At 34.9% G+C, this 24,429-nt stretch overlaps 1 protein-coding gene across 1 annotated transcript in view; it reads right to left on the reverse strand.

Moving 5' to 3' along the window:
• PTPRQ (protein tyrosine phosphatase receptor type Q) overlaps window positions 1-24,429 on the reverse strand; it is a 201,427-nt gene that overhangs the window by 23,712 nt on the left and 153,286 nt on the right. The window contains exons 35-38 of the mRNA XM_044914755.1: window positions 21,644-21,772; window positions 7,563-7,589; window positions 6,842-6,923; window positions 3,582-3,672 (exon numbers count right to left, since the gene is read on the reverse strand). Of these exons, the coding sequence (XP_044770690.1) occupies window positions 3,582-3,672; window positions 6,842-6,923; window positions 7,563-7,589; window positions 21,644-21,772 (329 nt within the window). The remainder of the gene's footprint in view (window positions 1-3,581; window positions 3,673-6,841; window positions 6,924-7,562; window positions 7,590-21,643; window positions 21,773-24,429) is intronic.

A 24,429-nucleotide genomic window follows, 5' to 3' on the forward strand; every position in this document is an offset into this window, starting at 1 on the left:
TAAGCAAATTTATGCAAATGACTTATGTCCCAAAGTCTTGAATTCGGTATGATCTAACTACTTTAATGACATTGTGGCTAGTCCTGTAATTTAGGAAGGGAAGCCATTAAGCTTCTGTTCATGCAATATGCCCGCTTATAATTATCTGAGTCAACAGCAAGCTAAAACTTTTCTTCGTGGTGTTGGAACATTTCTGAAGGTCATAGTGTCCTGTCAAAGGGAGATTTGGAAATCTCTTCTGCAAGCATTTGCTGCTAATTCTAGTATCTTAAAGCCCTGTAAGCTAATATCTTCTAAAATGCACTGTGATATTTGAAATCCTACTTCCTACATTACTCAGGGGAAACAATGCACTTCACTAAGCTGTCTCAAGCTAAAATTCAGAGTCTATTAAAATGAATTCATTCTCTACGGGAGAAAAAAACGTTTCTTCAGCTTAACGGCTTCTCTGCAAGCACAGTGGGAGAATATATTTAGTTTAAACATCTCATTTGCTTGTACTGTGTGTGTGTGTGGCTGGGGTGCACTTGCCCACAGAGGTGGCTGTGAGTTTACAGCTTGCCTTCTCACTCAGGTTAGGGAAGTGGGCTTGCTATGTCCAGACTATAGACCCTAAGGGCCTGTTATTAAATGTATTCACCCATTGATTACTAACAATCATAAGAATGAACACTGAGAGCTTTCCATGTTCCAGTACTGGGCAGAGTGATTTACATAATTATTTCATCTAATCCTCACAATAACCTTATGAGGTGGGCACCACTGAATAATATGTCCAGTCACTAAGGCAGTGAATACGTACACAGGATTGTAGCCCAGGAAGTTTAATCAGCGCCCACACATTCCTAGCATTTTTACTATACAGCCGGCAGTACATTAGTTAAATTAATAAATTATTCTAATCACATTCTTGAAAAATAGAGAAATCTACCTAACTAAATTATTTCTTATAGGACCCCCAACTCTCTAAGAGTATAGTTAAGAAAAAGGTTTCCCTACAAATCCATTAAAGGATATTGAACATAGATGTAATATATTATTTGAAAAATTTCCATAAGTTTTCTGTACTGAAATCAAGAAGAAAACAGAAAACAATTGGACATTATCCATTTGACTCTAGCAAAGGTGAAAAATGCATGAATGCCAATTATAATATCCCAAACATCCTTGATTACAACATAGTTCCATTTTTGTCTTAGCCTCAGATTTGAAGAAACTGGGCAATCAGACTTTTCAGCTCTTCTTGTTGTTTTAAGGTTATTTATTTTCATTGACCACTCTTATTCTCTTCCTATCCTATAAGTAATAAGCTATGTGGTCTGACTTTTCTTATAGCCATGATGTGAACCCAGATAATAATGCACTGGGATCTTAATTAAAAAAAGACTGAAATTTCACATTTAAAAAATATCTTGCTGGGGCGCCTGGGTGGCTCAGTCAGTTGGGTGTCTGACTCTTGATTTTGGCTCAGGTCATGGTTACAGGGTCGTGAGATTGAGCCCCGTGTCGTCAGGCTCTGCACTCAGCAGGGAGTCTGCTGGAGATTCTCTCCCTTCCTCTCTCCCTGCCCCTCTTCCTGCTTGCTCTCTCTCTCTCTTTAAATCTTAAAAAGAATATCTTACTAATGTCTCAAATTTTTATGTATTTTAAATTAGATACTCTTTGGTCTTTGGAAATAAGTTAGCCATATTTGGTTTGCTTATCTTATATATACTGATATATTATAAATTATTTCAGCCAAATATATGATTGTAAATAAACATTAAATATTCCATAGTAACGGTCTTTTTTTTAAAAGATTATTTATTTATTTTTGAGAGAGAGAGATACAGAGACAGAGAGAGAGAGTACGAGTTCAAGAGTGGGGGAGGGGCAGAGAGAGAAGCAGACTTCCCAATGAGCAAGAAGCCTGATACAGAGCAAGATCCCAGGACCCTGAGATCATGACCTGAGCTGAAGGCAGACGCTTAGCCGACTGAGCCACCCAGGTGCCCAGTAACTGTCTTTCAATCAGATAACAGTGTTTATTTTCACAGAAGAGCATTGAATAAGCATGAAGCAGACAGTACTGAAGAAATTTAGGTAGAGACAAATATAAAGACATGAGAATTTCCATATCTCTTAAACTTATGATACATCCAACCCAGGTTAACTCTCTGAAAAGGAAAACAAAAGGACCTATTGAGAAACTGCATGCCATAGAAACTTAGAGACTTAATACTAACATTCCTTACTTCTTACAATAGTGTCTGATTTGTCAACTTGCTCCTGAAGTCATTTACTTATGATTTGCTTTGTTCCAGAAGGGATTTTGGGTGATAAAAGCTATTTGCATTTTCATCCTATCTTAATTCTTGGGAATTAGCAGATTCACTACATTACTACTTCCTATATCATATTTCCCTAAATTTGTTTACTTCATGTCTCAGTTATCCTTGAGTTCTAGAATATCAGAATTTGGCCCATGTCCTCCTATCCACATCCTTTATGATTTTACACTCTGCAATTTTATCCTTCTTCAAATCTGTGTCTTTCTAGGTAGAAGAGTTCAATTCTTAAGTAAGGATTTTCCCAATATAGTTTGAAAACGCATAGAACATAGAAAAATGTATATTTATTAAAAATACTTTAAAATTAGGAGTATTTTAAAATTCTAGATTTTGAAACAATATTAATAATATTTCAGAATATCACAAATAGCACTTTCTTATCTCATAATATAAAGTGTATGGAATCAGAATATAGAGAGGAGGCACATCTGTTCAAAAAATGTAATATCAAATATATAGCTATTATGAACAGAAGAATGTTCTATTTTTCCTTTCACATCACTGCTAATTCTTTTTTTTTTTTAAGATTTTATTTATTTATTTGACAGAGAGATAGAGAGCACAAGTAGGCAGAGGGAGAGGGAGAAGCAGGCTGTCCACTGAGCAGGGAGCCGGACTTGGGGCTCGATCCCAGGACCCCAGGATCATGACCTGAGCCGAAGGCAGCTGCTTAACTGACTGAGCCACCCAGGCACCCCAATCACTGCTAATTCTTAAAGCGGTAATAGTTTCTTTTCTTATTGATTGAAAAATGAAGTTTTGTTTACTATGATGAGGCACCACCCTGCCTCCTTTGTAAAACCACCCTGGTAAGCACACATTTACTTTGATCTTCAATGAATATTTTGCAATGCATCTCTTATATTCCATAAGAAAGCACAGCCCTGATTTTAAGGGAAATGAATGCACAGAGTTACATGTTTCTCTTTTCATTTGAGAACTAGATCTGTAGGAAGATGTTAGAGAGGTTCGTTACCTGGGTTAAATTACAAAGCTAAGAAACTATTAGGTCTACAGTTTCTTGCACCTGCATAAGTGAACCTTGTATGAACAAGCTGAAAATCATGTACATTAACTTTAATACATATTAACAAAGCAAAAGAGATACAATTTGAAAATAACTGCTAATAAAATGCATTATTGTAATTCAATTAATATTAATAGGTTTAAGAAATAAAAAGGCTAAGATGCATTTGGTGCTCATTTTAAAACATTTTGCAGGTAGAAACCAGGGGCAGTAAGGGCACATACATGGTTTTATGTTTGGAAAGCGGTTTTTTGCTCTGTTCCAAGGCAGATCGGCATCAGTTGAAGAAAGATCCTGAAGAAATTTTGGTAGTTCCTGTGGAATGAAGTCATTGCAGTTTAGATTTATTTCAGAGGTAAACAAGAAATTCTACTTAGGAAAAAACTATTCTTTATTCTAATCCCTTTTATTTTAAAATTGAAAACACCTCTCATAACTGCAGAAACAAGGTCAAATTAACAGCAATGAACTTATGTAAACGTTTACTGAAAATATCCTGAAAAAATTGGTCAGTTGGTCTCTTGCTTTCTCTGGGATAACTTCTTTGTACTTTTAGAAGCTCTAAGATGTGGCAACCATGTTACTAATAACCCTTTTCCATACTTTACTAATGGTTTCAACAGGAACACACTGAGTATTATTTAATATTTTAATGTCTACTTAGTAGGGGAAGGGAGTTCAGTGATTTATTTTTTGTTTTTTCTCCTCAGGCAGTGTGATTTCATGCCTATTAATTGGTACAACATTGGTCAGTTTAAGAAGATGCCAAAGGTCAATTCCTGTTCTCAGTAGGCATTGTTAAATCGATACTGGAATGCAAAGGTGTGATTAAGAATTATCAGACACAGATGAAGGGTCAAGGAGATCCATTATTGACATTTTGGTAAAAAATCATGATATGATCCATTCATCATTAAGAAAGTTGGTGCAAGAAAATGTGTTCATTATTTTGTTGAGCTGGTGATTTATATTTACAAAGTTTATAGTTTTTCATTTTAGAAATAAATCTCAACTTGCCAAATTCCTTAAAAAGTGTTAAAATTTTTGTTTTTACCATTTTTCAACATCATTATAAACTACTTCTTTTATTAGATAAGTCTTCCTTTCCCCCTTATTTTTCCTCAAAAAGAAAATCCAGACAGTCTTTTGCACGTGGATATGTGCAGTGTAAGCCTCTGAAATCTGATGTACCGGCATAAAAGGCTTAGAAAAAATTTGTTTAACCAAGTAGGGAATCCTAGAACCGTTTCCCTGTGTCAAGGTGTTGGGAGTATATGTCAGCATATTCATATAGATAAAGGAATAGAGGAGAAAACAGAGGTGAAATGGAAATCTCCTGAAAGGTGGTATTTTTTTTCTGTAATTATTTCATATAAAAGTTTCCAATTATAGATTTAAATGACTGTGGCCTTGATAATCAATATCCAATTACCAGGTTGACTGTTTGGATAGTAATGTCACACTTGCAACCTTTTTCTTACCAGGGAACACAGGGCCTCCCCCATCCTATTCAGTTCTTTCTCCTACTGTTTGTTCTTTTCAGTGGGATCATATGTGAGTGAGACTGTTTTGCATCCTTATGCTTTTGCATTCCTTCTCTCTCTCTCTGGGATACTCTTCCCCCTTTATTTACCCATTGGTCTTCTGCTTATCTAAAAGTTCATCTCAAACAGCACCTTTTTGTGCAGTCTTTTCTGACTGCTATCCAAATAAAGTCAATCCTCACTTCTTTCTGCATATCTGTCATGATACAGTGTATTTATGTATTTTCTGTGCATGTCTGCAGTTCTTATCATAGTATGAGCTTCTTTATGGTAGAAGTCATAGTCGTAACATATAGCTAATACTTGTGTCAGCCACTATTCTTAGTGTTACACACATTCAATTGTTTTAGTATTCACAACTCAGTGAGATAAATACTATTATTGGTAAATACTATTATTTTACAAATCAGGATATGGAGGAACAGAGAGTTTATGTGATTTATCCAAAGTCACTTAGCTATTAAGCACTGAATCGATATATATTAATATGCCAAATACAATGCCTACCATATAGTAGGAGCCTATAAATATTTAAGGTATAAGTGGTTATGATCTGAGTTTTAAAGTTCATCAAATATGCATTTATTAATTTAAATATAATTTTGCTTTAAAAATCTTAATACAGCATTAGGATAAAAAATAATTTAAAGAAGTTCCTTACATATATAGATATGTTTATATAATACATACATACAACCTATATATTTGTATCTAAAAAGTTCTTAAAACCATAATCTCCAAAGAAGTTGAACTAGAAATTTTCTCAATGTAATATACGTGAAAATGTTGTTGCTAATAAAACTTTTCTTAGCATTTACACAGCGAGAACTCGCAATTGTTCAGAAGCAAAAGTGTAATTTTACTAGAAGAGGAGCGAATATAATTACATTATGCATGACTGAGTAGATGAAAAGTTTTATGGTACCATCTATTTTGTTAAGTCCAGGCCAATATTACTTAAGAAGCATAACCAAAGAGCTGTAGGAAATACCATTAATCTTCTCACATTTTGTTATTATTTCCTGAGAGGCTGAAATATTATAATCCTGAATTATTCAAGCCAATTGCTTAATTCTTTGTTTCATAGGTTCACACACCAAAAATTTCATGAAAAAAAAAAAGAAGTAAAGTTTTTGGTGACATTTAGAAATCCATATTACTTATATAATACAAAATAATCACATAAGTTTGGAAAGATACACACAAGTTTTAAAAATGTTTAGAGATCTGATATATACCTTATGCATTAATATAATTTGAATTTTATAGATACACAAAATGTTGAAAACAATATAATTAATCTTAACTTTTAACTAGTGTTAAAGTGGAATGCTCTTAACTTAACATATTCTCCATAAGGTGATAGTGTATTTATTTCATAGTAACTTAAAAATAGGCCTCATAAAACACGGGTATTTTTACTTTTAGATAGTTCTAGAAATAATATTTTTGTAGTTTCTGGAAACATCACATTCTGTTCTCAGGTTCATCTATATCACTAACATAAACTAAACAGGCAAATATAAAATGGAATTATTTGGTCTCTAAATCTAAAATAATTATTTAAATATAAAACCACATATATGGTAAAGCCTAAATCTCACACACCAGCAAAAACCAATGAATACAACCTTCCAGACTTTCCAGACTCCCATGCACATCTGGATGAAAGAGCAGAGCAGAAATGAGGCCAGGCTTCCATTGCTGGGGAGGTCTGAAGAAGAGCACCCTTTCCTCACACAGTAGGTGAATAATTCTGTTCAGGTTGCACCAGAGGCCACCCCGTGTAACATTACTATCCAAACAATCAACCTGGTAATTGGGTATTGATTATCAAGGCCAGAGTCCTTCATGGCCTTGCATGCTTAAAATGGACATGAAATGTGACACATGAAACGACTGGAGGTCTGGCAATGTTGTGACAACTGCTAGTAACATACCGAAAATTCTTCTTGAAACTTTAGGTTGTTGTTTGTGCAAAGCTCTTCAACATGTTGCAGGAAGGACTTCTTGCTTACCGGCCTCCAAGCAAAGAGAGGTAGAAAATGGAATCATGTTAGACTGACACTGGCCATACAGTGAATAAGTCAAAGAACAACAGATACTTCAAAACCCGTAAACACACAGCCCTTTAAAGTCATTTTGCCATATTTACAAAATTAACTTCTCCCCTGTAAGTGTGCTTTCTTTGTAGTCCTGGCACAAAATCCTTTCCATTTTTAAGTGACTTTATATGAATGATATCACATTGTAAGGAAAAAAGTTTTTCAAGTAAATATAAGGGCATAAAGTTATCATTGAATCCTAAAGCACATAATACCTCTTTGTCATACAGAAAACATTTTATACATTACAAAGTTTTAGAAGATATAAAATATTGCAGTGACCTCATTCTCATAATGACATGGTTTTTAAACCCTAAGGAGTTTAAATATCCCCGTATTACTTCCCAAGCTAAAATACAGACATGCAGGCTTCACCCCAGAGAGAGAGAAAGCATTTCTCCAGTTACCATGCAATTAGTCATGCTTTTATGATTTATATCCAGCTTGGAGGTTTTTCTAGCAAACATACAAAAAAGGAACCACACATTAAGATTCATTGAATCAGTGAATCTAGCATTGACATTCAAAAAGAAGAAAAGATATTTAACAAACTTACTTGATGGATTTTCTATAACTAAGTAACCTGCAACAGAGATTGTGTTAAATGCATGATAAGCTGAGGGGATAGCTCTTTCTGAAAGAGTTCTAGATTAAAATCAGATAAATATAATAAATCAGTAATGTATGATGTGCTATGACTTTACCTGATAAGCAATCATTATTTTAAATTCTATTTCATCTTTCTAAATTATATTATTTGGACTCAATATGGCCAAATAATAACTTAGCTTCCCTCTCAAGCTAAGATACTCTTTTAATATTGTTAGGCCTTTGGGGTACTATGTTAAAAACAGGTCACTTTTTAATATATTGCATAGTATTTAGAGTCTAAGAGAGTTAATGTGGATTTAAAAAAATATTTTCTTTGTCCATAGAGAATGCTTAACCAGGGGGAGTGGATCTTTGAAAAATGACATCATATTGCCTAAGTTTTATTTCATGAGTGAGTTTTGATGAGTATATAACCATAAAAAATCACAATTCTTTCAGTTCCTTTAGACATTATCTCCTGTGACAGTTCATTGGTCAAGTTATTCATACTCTGAAAAAAACTGAAATAATTTTTAACAGCCAAATAGACTATGCAACACACAAATTCAAAGATGGGAACATCTTTAATAACACATTTGTCATGCACAATCAATTAGCACTGCAAAACCACAAAAGGCACAAAGTATAATGAAATAAAATCAATAAAATAAAATTTTTTCAAAGTTTTAAATTTTAAGTATTATCAAGGATGATTTTACTGCATTCTTGAAGTGAATGATGTTTATAAGAGGATGTGGTTTTTGAAGTAAAGGACAAATGAAAGAAAATAATTAGATTGAAAAATGTGTCGTAATGAATACTATGAAAATGGTTACAGAGGGGTGTGTTCAATGAAAAAAACAGGAGTCAAAAAGTTCATTTTATTACGATATAGAAATTGGTGAAAAATAGGGGGTGCAGGAGCAAGTACTACCAAGAAGAATGATAGAATTCTGGTTAATGCGATAGGTGTCCCCAAGGAGGAGGTATCTCCCAGCTTCTCAGGGTATAACATCATACAACATCCCATTATCAAACATGGAGTCACAATGATAAAACAGCAATGTTTGAGCAAAGTCTTGGTAGATGAACTTGTAAGCTTCCTACAATAACCTAGAATGATTCTGAGAAGGCAATAGGGAAATTTTTAACTAAATGGACATGGAGATGTTTGAATGGGCTATTGAATCAGAAGAATCCTTGATTTGGAGTTTGGGACAGGAAGATAGAGGATGTCTGAATTAGAGGCCCTGGAAATACTTCTGACATAGCAATAGATAAAGTGGGGACTGAGGCAACAGTCAATCCCTGTTGGAAATAATTACCCTTCAGCAAAGACCAGCAAGAAAAAATATAATCATGGCCTAGACCCATACCACCCAAATACACTTAATGACTGATGCCCAGTGCTCTTATGCCATCATGTTCCTCAGAAACAGGAAAGGCGAGGGGGTTAGGTTGGGCAAATCCTAATTAACTGAGCTTAAGATAGAAGTATGAATGAGATATTTGAATTGGCAAGATCAATTTCCCTGCTACCACACAGAAATGGAAATTCTTGACTTGCATGGATATCACTTTCATAACAACAGGGAATATTATTCAATTTGTGATTGGTGAAATTCACACGCACTGTATCTGATTTAATGACAGGCTTATGGTCCACCTATTTAAGAACAGTCAGACTGCCATCCTACAGTAGGAGAGTCTCTCTTTTCCCAGAGAATCCAGGATTATTTGAGGTGGTATTGGCAGAATATTTTTACTAGGCTATCTAGAATCTAAAGTAGGGCTAACTTCTGGGCAGCAATCCATAAGGAATTTGAGGAATCAGATTACATTCATCAAATCCTCAAAAGACATTAAACAGGGGCACCTGGGTGGCTCAGTCGTTAAGCGTCTGCCTTCGGCTCAGGTCATGATCCCAGGGTCCTGGGATCGAGCCCCGCATCGGGCTCCCTGCTCTGCGGGAAGCCTGCTTCTCCCTCTCCCACTCCCCCTGCTTGTGTTCCCTCTCTCACTGTGTCTCTCTCTGTCAAATAAATAAATAAAATCTTTAAAAAAAAAAAAAAGACATTAAACATGAATAATCATATTAAGATATAAATCCACAAGAAATAGCTAAAGCACCATGTTATTATTCACATCCTTGCTCTTTTTCTCATTAATGTTGTCTATTCTCATTTAGAAATTATAACTAATAAAAATAAAAATATTTTAAAAATATTAATAAAAACTAATAAAATATTTTTCTTTTGTCAATTTCTTTAGAGTTTCTAAACACTACAGAAAGTTGTTTTTCAAACACTATAGAAAGTTGCTTTTTTTTTACTGTATTTTATTTTGCATTTGAAAGATCTCTCTAAAGATACTAATTTTAAACTGTAACTGGGTAGCTATTGGATCCAGATGGATATTTGTGAATTCTTTCTGTACTAAAAAATATGATGACTTCAAATACCTGCTCCAACAATTACCAGCTACATTACCTTGAGCAAGTTACTTAATCTTTCTGTGCCTCAGTTCCTAATTTGGAAAATAGGATAAGTATATGTAAATCAAGCTCATATATGTACAAGCTTAGAAAAGTCCTTGGCTTTGGAAGCAATACATAAATATTAGTTAATATCATTAGTATTATAATTGCTATTTCTACTTTATTTTGTAAAACTCAAGCTCCTCTTACCCATCTGTCCTACAATTCACACTGATATAAAGGAAGATTTTTTTTCCCCAAAAGAATATCCTATCTTAATTTTACTCAAAACTGGGTAGATTAAAATGTGCTAAATTAAGCAGCAAGATTTCCTATTTTATTCTTCTTAATCAGGGTCTCCAGCATAAAGAGTGGTCATAAATATCCAGACTTCAAATCTGAGTTTGGCTTTCTAGTTCTCAATTTAAGATCCTAAATAAATCCTTAATACCATAAAGATTATAATAATTCAGTTTTCACATTATCACGTGAAGGCATTCTCATCACACTGGCATTTTAATGTTATTCCTTTCAACTACCTTTCACATACCCCGTTTGTATTCCAGCAATTCTCTGGCATCCCTCCCTCTCGGTTTGTACCATTCTAGGTGTTTTTCCACAACCAGGTCCTACTGATTCCTCAATAGCTGATTCAAATGTTAACTCTTCCATGGACCTTCTTTGTTCTATTATAGAGAAAATAATTTCATAGAAATGAAATTTCTATGCACAAACCACTTTCCGCCTTATATTATGGCTATATAAGCACCTGTATTAAGGATACATGCATTGAGGTTCTTGTGTACTTGAAGGCAGGGGCAGGATTAACACTGCCTTACTGTAAGACCCTCATAACCTTATTCATAGTAGACAATGAATAAATCATTATTAAATATACAATTTTGGATGCATTCAGACTAAGATACACAGAAAGCTAAATGTAAGCATTGTGCTTATTATGAGAGTATCTGAACTGAATGAATTTCCCACTAAAATAGTAAGCAATTGAGAATTTTCAGGAGCTTTAGATAAGTATGATCAATAGATGTATCAATAAACACTATATGAGTCCAGGGTGCCTGGGTGGCTCAGTCAGTTAAACGTCTGCCTTCAGCTCAGGTCATGATCCCAGGGTCCTGGGATCGAGTCCCATATTGGGCTACCTGCTCACTAGGGAGCCTGCTTCTCCCTCTCCCAACCCCCCTGCTTGTGTTCTCTTTCTCTCTCTGTCAAATAAATAAATAAAATCTTTAAAAAAAACCCAAAACACTATAAGAGTTTAAAAGCCATATTAGATCCCCTAACATTAGAAAGTTAACAGGTGCTAGGAAATTAGATATATGAACAATAAAATCATCTTGCCTATCCAAGTAAAAAAAAGATAGACTTCAAAAAAAGAGTAAGATCTGTTTTGGCTTTATTTTCATTTGTATCACTCTCTTTATCTAAACCCAGTCACTTTATGTAACCTATTCTTTACATGTATATTTACATAATGTGAGAAACAAGACTTCTAAGACTTCTAAAAGTCTAATTTTTATGTAATTTTCCAGTCTATGCCAATGTCACCAGTATGTGTGAACTGAAATTGAAATACCTATCTGGGTAGCTTAAATTGAGAAGACATTTTGGCAAATATTACCTAACTATTTCAAATAAAAGATTTTTTTGTTGTCTGTAGTAGTTTTGATACTTAGCCTCATAATGTATGGGTATATTCTTCCTTTAAGAATTGGCTGCATCCAGGGGCATTGTTAAGTGTCTGCCTTCGGCTCAGGTCATGATCCCAGGGTCCTGGGATCGAGCCCCGCATCGGGCTCCCTGCTCCGCGGGAAGCCTGCTTCTCCGTCTCCCACTCCCCCTGCTTGTGTTCCCTCTCTCACTGTGTCTCTCTCTGTCAAATAAATAAATAAAATCTTTACAAAAAAAAAAAAAGAATTGGCTGCATCTGGGGTGCTTGGGTGGTTCAGTAGGTTAAGCATCTGACTCTTGATTTTGGCTCAGATCATGATCTCAGGGTTGTGAGATCAAGGTCAGACTCTGTGCTCAGTGGGGTGTCTGCATGAGATAGTCTCTCTCTCTCTCTCCCTCCACCCCACCTCTTCCCACTCTCTCTCTTTCTCTCAAATAAATAAATAATTTTTTAAAAAAAGGAATTGGCTGCATTCTAAATTTTATTATAGGTTTTAAAGTTTTGTTTTTAAATAGGAAAAAAATTAATTTGGACAATTTATCCAGGGAATTAGAAAAGAAGGTGGGGCATAATACAAAAAAAAAAAAAGCATTGACCTTTATTGATGAAGAAATTAAATTCTTTTAAAAAAACTGTTTGGTTAGATAAGTATTAAAAAAACCTTACAAAAATTAATGTGCATGAAAGTCAACAATGTTATTTCAGGAGTGCTATTTTCAAATTAAGTGATCTGTGAAGACACTCAAAGAAACTCATATAGAAAACTTTTTATTAACATTTTTAAAAACAATTTTTTACATGAAGAGCATTTTAGACTGGTATTGTATTCACTTACAATAGTGAATGATCCTGTCAAATCAAATTCAGTTCATTATTATATAAATCAATTTGGGAATTGTCCAGATTTCAATAAGAAAACTGACCACTTTCTAACAGAAAGGGCTAAACGCTTTTTATTACATGAATCTTAGCTGTCTTAAATCCTATTCCCTTTTGTTGAAAAGGGTATTATTTCATGTCTGGGCTCATTTTTTAAAAGTCTATCAAAAACTTAAATTCCACTCAGATTACTCTTGATAGATCCAGAGAGGAACCATTTATTTATGTTGGCAGTGGTGATTGAAGACCATATTGTCACAGAGACTCAGCTTTCCCTCAAGGTCAATTAGTTGAAATCTATAGGGAATTAAAATATAGTCCAAATAGAGAGCCATGGATGATAGCCTATAGATGAGCAGCTTAAATCAGCATTACCAGTGGCACAGGACAAACTAGAGATTTTGTGTTTTCTACTTAAGTTAGGTTAAAAAGAAAGGAACCTCAAATTTTATTGCATTGATTTAAAATATGTACTTGGCACACTGACATGTACTTCATATTCAAATAAAAATTTGTTAAGAATCTATCTTTCTGGTAAAACATATTAATTAATCCTTTCAAGTTTTATAAAATGCTGAGTGTGAATTTTTAATTTCTATATTTCAATCAAGCCATTAACTGTTCCAACATTTACATCTACTTCTATAATGATATCCTATTACTTACCCTCAGCATTTACTGTAATGCTTTCAAAGGTGTCTTCAGTTTTGTTCTTTCCTATTGTTTTATTTGTTCTAGGCTTTAAAATAGTATTCTTTCAGATCTTTCCTTCTTTCTTTCCTTTTAAGATTTTATTTATTTATTTGACAGAGAGAGTGAGAGGACACAAGCAGGGGGAACAGCAGGCAGAGGGAGAAGCAGGCTCCCCACTGAGCAGGGAGCCTGACGTGGGGCTCCATCCCAGGACCCTGAGGTCATGACCTGAGCCAAAGGCAGACACTTAACCGACTGAGCCACCCAGGTGCTCCATTTCCAGATATTTCTTCATTCTTTTACCAAATCACCAATAATTTTTCTGTGGTCCCTAATATAAATTTAAAAAGTTATCCTAACCAATCCTTAAAAAGTTAAAAATAAAACTACCATATGATCCAGCAAGTCTACTTCTAGGAATATATTCACAGGAAATGAAAACAGTAACTCAAAAAGACATCTGCACCCCCATGTTTATGGCAACATTATTTACAACAGCTATGACATGGAAGTAACCTAAGTGTCCATCACTGGGTGAATGGATAAAGAGGTTGTGGCGCATATATATATATATATATATACACACACACACACATATATATACATATACACACACACACACAAAGGAATATTATTTGGCCACAAAAAGAGGAAATCCTACCATTTGCAACAACATGGATGGGCTTGAAGTCATTATGCTAAATGAAATAAGTCAGACAGAAAAGGACAAATACTGTATGATCTCACTTATATGTGGAATCTAAAACACAAACAAATAAGCAAACACAAATTCATAGAGAAAGAAATCAGCTTTGTGGTTAGCAGAGGTGGAGGGCAGAGGGAGGGGGTATTGGAGGAAGGTGGATAAAAGGTATAAACTTCCAGTATTAAGGTAAATAAGTACTAGGGATGTAATGTACAACATAATGACTATGGTTAACACGGCTGTATGGTATATTTGAAAGTTGTTAAGAAAATAGATCCTAAAAGTTCTCATCATAAGGAGAACATTTTTTTTTCATTTTTTCTTCATTCTTTTTTTTTGTATTTATATGAAAAAATGTTTGTTAGCTGAACCTACTGTGGTAATTACTTCACAATATATGTAAATCAAACCATTATGCTATATACCTTAAACTTACACAGTGATGTATGTCAGTTATTTCTCAATAAAACTGTAAAACAAAGTTAAAAAATATTATCCTGATAGCTGGTACTGTAGAGCTGACTCTAAAACTTCACCTTATAAGGTAAACATACCACCTCAATAAGTAAGTAATGTAATATTTTTCTTATTTAACTAGAAAAACAATCAATTCGTTAAGTGCTGTCCTAAGTACTTTCTCAGCATATTTCCTGTAAAGACAAGTAAGCTTAAAAGGAGCTTAGCTATTTGAAGGGCAGCTCTTTGGAGGCAATGCCCCTTCCATTTTAATCACAGAATTTCCAGTGCCCAGAACAGTGCTTGGCACTTGGTAGGGTCTGACTGATACTTCTTTTACCCAAACGAAGTAAAATGGACATTTAGATTAATAAGGAAAAGCAACGTTCTTGCTGATGTCAAAGAGGTAAGAGAAGATTCCCGAGGTGGCAAGAGTTGAATTTTCATTATTACTAAGCCTCTCCACATTAGCACTTTTGAAAACAAATTCCTGACAGATGTTTTATTTTGTCAACCACATATCCTGAATTACAGCGAGGGGCACAGGCTTAGCTACCTTGGGTAAGAGGGCAGAAGGAGTAGGAAGAGAAGATGAAGAAACTGCTGATAGCTGTGTGAAGAGATGGGCACAGGCTCTCGGTGAGGATGGAATGAAGAGGACACAGATGACGTGCTATCATCTAAAAAGAAGTGCTTCGAGCCCGAACTATTAACTATTAACTAACTATCTCATCTAGTAAACACTTAATTACCTCAGTTAGGGGTTAGAAGGTAACCTTGGAAAACTAAATTTGGAGGAAGACTACATCTACCTTAACAAATAGGATTTATGTACAGGTGTTCTATAAAGGTCTGATGAATCCAAACAATTAAGTTGAGCTCTATCGAAGTAAGACCTCTGACTAAACAGGGACACTACTGACTAATTTGAAGAGAGAAAATGTGGTGTTCGAGGAGAAACATGAGGTAAAAATGGAAGGATTTTTCTGAGGCATTAATGGCATAAAGCAAAAAAAAAAAAAGAAAAAAAGTAAAAGAATTCTGTTTAACGATGACAAAGAAAGATACTTGGCAGAGCTGCTCCACCAGACCCCTTGTGAGTCTGGAATGCTGAGAGGTCAGCTTTGAGTGCTGGTTGGAAATGGATATTTTATGTGTGATGTGATCACTTAAATCTTTAGCTCAACAGAGTCTTTACTTTGACAACTGAATCTGATCAAGCAGGTCCTTTGAGGAAAATGTATTTTTATAAAACTATTTTAATTCTGTCAGTGGAAACTTGGCAATTAGTTCACAGGAAGCAAAACAAGTTTACCTATGATTCCAAAATGCTAAATATGACTAGAGTAGAAATAGTCCCGGCTTCCACTGTTTTAATCATGCTGACTACTACTATTCATGATCAATGAGAATGTCAGGAGTCTTGGCCCCATCCACCCCTGTGGCTCATGAAGACTGACTCCTCTGTCATAGATTTGGGATTTTGAAATCAAATGCATTTTCGTTCTTTGCCTCCATTCATATTCTTTGCACGAAGAAACTGATTATCTCTGAGGCATTCAATCTATTGCTGGGGTCCCCGGTAATGCTGACATTTTGTTATGCTACCTTCAGAAGGCACAAAGCAATTTTTGTGCTAGCATATAAATGACATTTCCAAACATCAGAGGAGTGCCTGAAAACATGCACAGTTAGCTACCCATTGATTAGGGCAGAAGTACAGATACTATGAACTGTGTCACTCTGTGTATGCCCCAGAGGCAGAGAACGGGAAATTTCATCATCTTGGTCCTTACAGATTACCACCTGCAGTAGTTGAAATGAGCTTGTGTGAAGTGTGGACCCAGACTCCACCTGTCAGATGGAGAACTCAGCTTTGTATCATGTAATAAGACAAGATGCATGTGAAGAAATCTAGGTGGAAACTTATTTTACTGTCAAAGCTAACACAACATGAGAACACAGCAAATTCTCAGGACATGCACATTATGAGTCAATGTGCATTTTGATAAGGTTAACTTTACCATATCAATAGCATGCAAATTATAGAGGACATATTGTAAGTAGAAGGCATAGGGCTTTTTGGGGGTTTTTTGGCTTTGGAAAAAAATAGCACGTTAAACAACAAAACGCTCAATATAGTGTATTTAAAAATATAAAGCACACCACCTGACAAGATGAAAACCATCACAACAGAGCTCTGCATCACCACAGTAACTTACTGGATGACAAAAATCTCCTTGCGTCTAAAGAAAAATGAAGAATATCTGGAAGTAAAGATTCATTATTTATTTAGTACACAAACACACTGGATTATTTTTTGCTACTACAAGAACATGAGCATTAAATATCTTGAGCTTCATCCTACTTCAGGACACTTGTCTGGAATTCACATATTTGTCAGACATTTCTTATCTGGATTCATGTATTTTTGCCATTGTTTGCAAAATGGTTTAAGAGAGAAGTAAAATCCATGGCTAGAACCTGTCAAAGAATTGATGGCGATTAAAATGCTAATGATTTTACATAGAATTTCATGTATCAAATATTATGTATTCTTATTGAAGGTACAATAAGACTTGCACTACTAAAGATTTTTCAGTTTCTGAAGTTTGAACCTATAGTAAAATGCCATCACCCCTTTGTCCCATGTCACTAAAGAACAAAGAATTCAAAAAAAGCAGTTCTTCCCTTAGAATCATTTCTATGCATAGGAAAAGCTGCTTCAAGAAGGATCCCATAGGGTCTTGTCTTTTTAAAAGGGGTTATATTGATCTCATCTAGTAAGCTTCTGTTACACACACACACACACACACACACAGAGAAGTACAGGTGTATCTTATCTCTGAATCCAACGCACGCAGGCTAGCATCATGGCTGTCCTGTTTACTACCACCTTGGACAGTTACTTAAATTCTCTAAGCATCTTTTGTTTTTCAACTGTAAAATGGGGATAAAAATATCTACCACAAAAGGATTGAAAGAGTTAAGTGAGATCATTACACACAGAGTTAACACACAGTAATTGCTCAAAAACAGTAGCAATTATTTATATTAGCAAGCCCTCTATGTGAAAGTAGATTGGGATGATTTTTTAATTTTATAAAGATTGTAAATAACAATAATAATTCCAAATGTAGTATTCTGATTTAAAGTTTACAAGAGCTTCCTGAAGACATGTACATTTAACGAAAATTCAACTTGCACACTTCTAAAGTTATTGAAGAAAGAAAGCAATTCAATTGTTTGCTTTCTTGAGGATTTTAATTCCATTCATGATTACTGGATTGGGCCTTGAGTCTAATTAATGCACCATTACATTCACTCAACTAAAATAGGCAAGAAAATTAATATGGAATGATGCACAAAATTTGGGGGGATAATTGAGGTTTGGAAGAAATTGAGGGTCAAGTAAGAAGATTAGTAACATTGATTAATGTTATTCTACTGTTGTGTTGTTTTTTTTTTTCTGATTTAGTCACCCTGGGTGGGGGTGGGGGGTGGGGGAGATTGGAGATGGGGAACCTACTATAACTTAATTAAGCCTGGTAAGGAGACAGTAAAAAATAAACATTTTTAGCAAATAGAATATTTAACTTGTGAACCTTCTGTTAGGTTATTAATTTTAAGTGTTATAACTCTCTTGGGAAGGTAGTTTGTGTGCAGTTAAATTAGTTAAAGCAATCCATAGGGTCAGCTGGTCTCAGCAATCTTGAAGAGACAGGTCTGTTTTACCTAAGTGTTTGCTAATTTTGCCAATATTTCCTCCTGGAAAACTTTCTCACTTCCTTAGGCTAAGTGGTTGTGTTTCAAAGGAGCCATCACAAAATGTTGTTTTGTTCATTTCTTTAAAACCCCAAGGGTCATTTTCTAATCTGGTGAATGTGGAAGAGATGAGCCCAAAATATTAAATACCCTCCCTAAGAAATATATCACGCATTGTCTAAACTTAAATATAAAATGTGCATAAGGAAATGGTATAATTATCATTCCAAATAGGAAATGAAAACATTATCTTGGCCTATCCTGAATGTTCTCATGGAGTTACAGAGTACTCAATCTTTTTTTTTTTTTTTTCCAGAGTACTAAATCTTCATTTGAGTTTTGTTCTTCAGGAAGAAAAATTACAATGTGAGAGAATTCTTCTTTAGATCCTTTGTGAAACAAGGTAAAATATAATTAAATAATAAGAGTTTACACACACAAAATTTACAGGATGAATCTTAACACGTAAATAAATATACAGGCACATGTCATAAAATGAATAATTTCTTAACTATAAAATTCCAAGTCCTTGACAGGATTTAGTACAAGCATCATAATAACTTTTGTTAACTAGATAACTCCCTAAAATTAATATTTTAATTATTGATTAAATCTTCTTCTTTTATCATTTCTCTTACGGACATGTCAAGACATACAACACTGAAGAAAACTGCTAGTCCAATATGCATGAAGAAAGTGGGCAGGTTGGAAGGAAAAGAACATGCCTAAGCCTCAGGTAGAAACAGCATATATTAGCTGGGTAGATTTAAAGGAAATCACCTACGTTCTCTCCTGCAAATAACAAAGACATATGACGTAAGTTATTCAACAATTTAAAAACTAAGTCAAACTCCCTGATTCTTTACTCTCAGAATCTACTATCAGTCTCTGGTTCTACTCTCATGCCCTATATGCCTTTTAATAGATTTAGATCTTCCAGCACCTCAAGACAAGTGAAGGGCTTGGGAGCTTCACTGAAGGATGGCCCCTCGTATATGTGCACATGACTAATTATGGATCTGTTAGTTAACCATTTCTTCTAGACTTAATTTGACTGTATTACTGACCTTATTCACATGAAAAACCTTCAATAAATAGTAAATCTGGAGACAGATCTCTGTAGTGAAGAGTTAGTACTCAAACCACTTGATAGTTATTTTAATAAATTTCTGTAATAATCAAGCAAAGCATATTATTATGTGCCACTGGAATTACAAATACAGATGTTTCACAGTCATGAATGCTGGAATCATATCAAAAAGTGAGAAAATAAAAATCATAGAAACTAAAATTTCCAACTTTACTATTATTGGGGGTAATATATACTTATGACCTATGTGCAAAAATAAATATTATTTGAAATATACCTGAAAGACACTTATACATCATTTTACAAATAAATCCACATATACATAAATAAACATGGAAGCAGGAAAAGAAATAATTAGGAATCAAGATTAAATAAGGCAGTCCCTGATTTATAAAAAACCAATAATAAACAATCTATGCAGTCCTTATCCACCTTTTCCATTAGCTGCCATGACAGTCATTGTTAAAAAAAAAATCTTCCAGCTTTTAGATAATGGCTGTGTTCAGAAGTGCAGGAAAGGGCAAGCTGTGAAAACACACAGAGCTTAGGGAATCTAACCTCAGCACAGCCTGCCTAGAATGATAACCTCCTTGATAAAGAGCACTTTAATACTGACTGGCTTTTTTCACTTTGTTACGTCTTATCTCTTCCTAAAGATCTACTTACTAAGGACTTCTGGGATATTAATAAAGATTCTTTTAAAAAACTGCCCCTATAAGTGTTTGGACACTTAGAACATTTTAGTATGAACAGATTCAACTAAATTGTTCAAACAACTAAAATTAATTGCACTGAGAGATTTGACGTGTTGTCTCTTGTACTTTTGGGTGTTAGAAGACACTGAGACTCCAGGCCTGTGGAGGTGGTACAAACATTGAGAAAGGGAGTTGAGAGAATACTACAGAAATTCAGTTGGCCCGCAGGGGGAAAGGAGAAGAAACTTCCTTTTACTACGCAGGATGACCCTTTTAAGGACCAAGACATAGCCTAATATTGGAATGCTCTATTGCTCCTAAGATGTAGTTAACTCTGGCAGGTTACCCTGCAAATCTATTGCTCTTTCATACATAACATTTCTAATGTGGAAAACTATGTCCTGGATAATAGATAACCTTCTTCCATATGGTCTTTGGAATACTATCCATTTTGTTGTATCCATAGAAACAACCTCTATTAGAATATAAACAAAGGTAAATATCTAAATATAAAGAGTAAGTTTACCTCTTTAACAGAACAAATTTCCTTGTAATTTAGTGATAACACTGAATGACTTTCATTTTGCAGTATTTGGAAGGCCCCTGCTTATCAGATGACACTTCCCTCTGTAACACATATTTGATATTTTTAGGCATGCTGGAAATACTCTTTCAAAGTCAATCTATTAGGTAAAGACCAGCTTTGCTAAATGACAACTATAAACAACTTCTTTTTAAGTTCAAGAACTTTCATGGCGTATTTCCAGAGTTAATAATAATTTTTTAAAGCCTAGCAGAGTTGTTCATGTACTTTGTAAAAACTGTCATGTGCTTATAAGCATCACAAAATATTGCATCTTATAAGAATCTAAACTTGCTATGATGGCCTGATGACAGTTTTTATTAAGAATTTGATGAATTATCTTAGTAGACAAGTTTTTCAAATGTGTCAACATTGTGAATGATTTATAATGATTTCAAAAGGACTTAAAATACTTACTCTTTAAAATTAAGCACCTTTACTATTTCCAATACATACTGATGACATGCTTTTCTTCCCAAAGGTAATTTTTTACTTTGTATTTAATTTTTAAATACTAAGCAATTAAAAAATAAAGTGTTAATACACAAGTTAGATTTTTAATGTAATTTCATACTAAAATAAGGAGCTATGAGGCTTTTATAAAAATGATATAAACAACATCAAGTCGTTACAAATTTAATTAAACTTGTGATTAAAAATATGGACACTTCCAGAAAATCCAATATAAAAGAAATCTATCATATGAAGTGAATTATTAAACATGATTTTAAAGGTTTAATGTGTAAAAATATTTGTCTCAGGAAAAAAAAAAAGAGCTTGGTTGAACGTTATAGTCCGAGGTTCATATTGAACCCAAAGCATGAGGAAGATTAAGTGATTCTCCGAGCACCAGTGAGAAGTGTGCAGAAGATGGAGGTCACTCTTTGAAAGAAGATCTCTATGACCTGTGTAAATAGGAGCCCCACAAACACTTCCAACAAGCATAGGTCAGAATAGGGTCATGGCTCCAGGCCCTCTGAACCACTGTTCGCCAAGAGGAGTGTGCTCACCGCGTTAATCTCTCGTCCTTCAGTTCCAGGTCTGCCACAGTGACGAGCTGATCCAGCTTGAATTTAGTGTCAATAATTTCTGCGTCTCGAGGAGAGTATGTGCCACCTTCTTTCTGCTTCTGTCGAATTCTAAAAAAGTGTAGTAAAGTCCAAAAAGGAAATACCATAGAAAGCATATAAAATTAAGTTTCCTTTTGTTTTTAGATATCAGTCAAATAATTTCTTTGTTGGGGTCACATCTCTGAATATGGTGCAAATTTATAGGTACTCAACTTATTTTTCCTGTTTTAATTCCATAAAAGCTAATTCTACTATATTCCTTTAAGATGTTGCTTTGTTGAAGTTTCAAATTTTAATGAGAATCAGTTGATCAAGGCCTGGGCCACTGGCAAACTTAAACTACAGGGCAAATGAAATTGAAGCTGTGAGCTTGTTTCTCCTCCCGATAGCGGTCTCTAGATTTGTCATAAAGAGAAAGTATGCCGAAGTGGAACCAGCTCATTGCTACCAGCACCAGTGGTAAAAGACCATGTTCCATTGTTTTATATACATGAGACATTTCTACATTCATGAAAATGCATAGAAATATGTTTTAAATGGTCTCATAGGCTTTTTATAAAAATATTGTACAGCATATAATGTTATCTTTATTTATATTCAGAAAATTCAAGTTCAAAAATAAAAATCACATGAATCTGAGAATCAAATCCAAGTCCTTTCATTTTTAAGCCATTTACATGCTTATTTTTCTATGACATAGTATGGTAATTACAAAGTGATATTAGCTATGCTATCTTTTACATTTCAAACATTTATTATGTAATATGAATTATTAAGGATGGAAAAGAAGGTATAAAATATGGTTCCTATCCAAGAACATTACAGTTTAGTTGAGAAGCAAGATCTAAATGTAGAAAAAGCAATAAAAAGAAAAAAATGCCAAATTCCAATTCATAGGACAACTACTAGTATTGTCAGGAAGTAAAAAAGTGAGATCTGATTTGAGTGTTCCAGAACGAGAAGGAGGAGGAAGCACATTTCTGATTGACCGTATAAAAGCAGAGTTGTAGAAAAGCCTAAGGAATGTTCAGGTGAGAAGAGACCCATTTGGCCAAAGAGAAGTATGTTAGGAGGTTGTAGGGAATAAGAGGAGAGAATTTCTTGTCCACATAAGGAGTTTATCCTGTAAGGAGATGAAAAGTCAGAAAAGATTTTAGAGCAAGGAACAATATGAATATGGCCAAAGCATGCCCTTCAGGGACAAGGAAGATATCTTAAACAATCTATCCCTAAAAATGACTAGAATAATGACTTTCTCTCACTATCTCTGGGCAGAATCTGAGAACAGTATGCAGCATAAGAAAAATACTTGTTTCAACAGCTCTTCAAATTATCCATCAAAATGATGATTTAAGAGATTCAAGGTGAAAGAGATGATGCATGGCATACAGAATATGGGACCACCTTCTTCAGATAAAATAAAAACAGCCTACTGAGCTACTTAGGAAATTAGTGTCGTGGTTACCTTTGCAAATATAAGGTCCCTTTAACTCAGAAATCTACTTTATGAAGCCAGATTTTAGGACCACAACTAAGATTTCCCCTGAGACCCTGTAAACAGGAAGGGAATTAGGAGGCTGATACTGGGAATTTAAAGGGACCCTTGGAAAATGAAGTACAGACTTGTTGGTAAAGTAAACAGGAAGAAGGGGCCCACCATGTAAGGAAGTTGGACATCTTCAAAGTGTTGTCCTGATTGTAAAAATGATCTCTTCTGTATAAACTTTAAGATTTAGACTTGATTAAAATATTTTTCATTAAACCTATCAGAGTTTTAAATTATTTTTTAAAGTGCAGAAATCCGAGAAAACCTTCTGCTTTTGTGTTATCACTTTATTATCTCTCAGTTTTAAACCTGCTCATTGGGGAGGGTATGTGCTATGGTGAGTGCTGTGAATTGTGCAAGACTGTTGAATCATAGATCTGTACCTCTGAAACAAATAATACAATATATGTTAAAAAAAAAAGAAGAAGAAGAAGAAGATAGCAGGAGGGGAAGAATGAAGGGGGGAAATCGGAGGGGGAGATGAACCATGAGAGATGATGGACTCTGAAAAACAAACTGAGGGTTCTAGAGGGGAGGGGAGTGGGGGGATGGGTTAGCCTGGTGATGGGTATTAAAGAGGGCAAGTTCTGCATGGAGCACTGGGTGTTATACACAAACAATGAATCATGGAACACTACATCAAAAACTAATGATGTAATGTATGGTGATTTACATAACATAATAAAATTAAAACAAAACAAAACAAACCTGCTCTTCTTTGCCCTGCTCTGTGATATTGGAGCTAGACTCTATACTTCCCCTTTGCCGGCTGCTGGGATGCTCAGCTTTGTCAACAGAGGATACCACAGTGATCTTCAAGGCCAGAGGGACAGGGAGATACTTCCCTGGTGTGTTCCAGTGCTGCATGATTATTATTCATGTGGAAGCCCAGCAGCCCACCTGGATGAGTGCTAGCTGCCTCCAAAGTGGATGCTCTTCCCATTGGTGAACGATTCCAGTAGCTCAGCACCCCCACACTATTCAGCAAGATGGGCTGTTTCTACAGACCAATTCCAGCCTGCCTATCCTCGATTAATGATGATTAGCTTCTACAGAACAGCTCCAGCCCCTTCCCTCTGTCATCTTCTTTGCCCGCTGATAGGTGACCAGCTGCATGTGCCTGTGGTAGACATTCCATGTCAAACTTTTGGAGTGAGACTTCTTCTGGTTCTTAGTTCCT

The sequence above is a fragment of the Neomonachus schauinslandi genome, chromosome 5 (genome assembly GCF_002201575.2).
Source record: "Neomonachus schauinslandi chromosome 5, ASM220157v2, whole genome shotgun sequence".
In the NCBI taxonomy this organism is placed as follows: domain Eukaryota; kingdom Metazoa; phylum Chordata; class Mammalia; order Carnivora; family Phocidae; genus Neomonachus; species Neomonachus schauinslandi.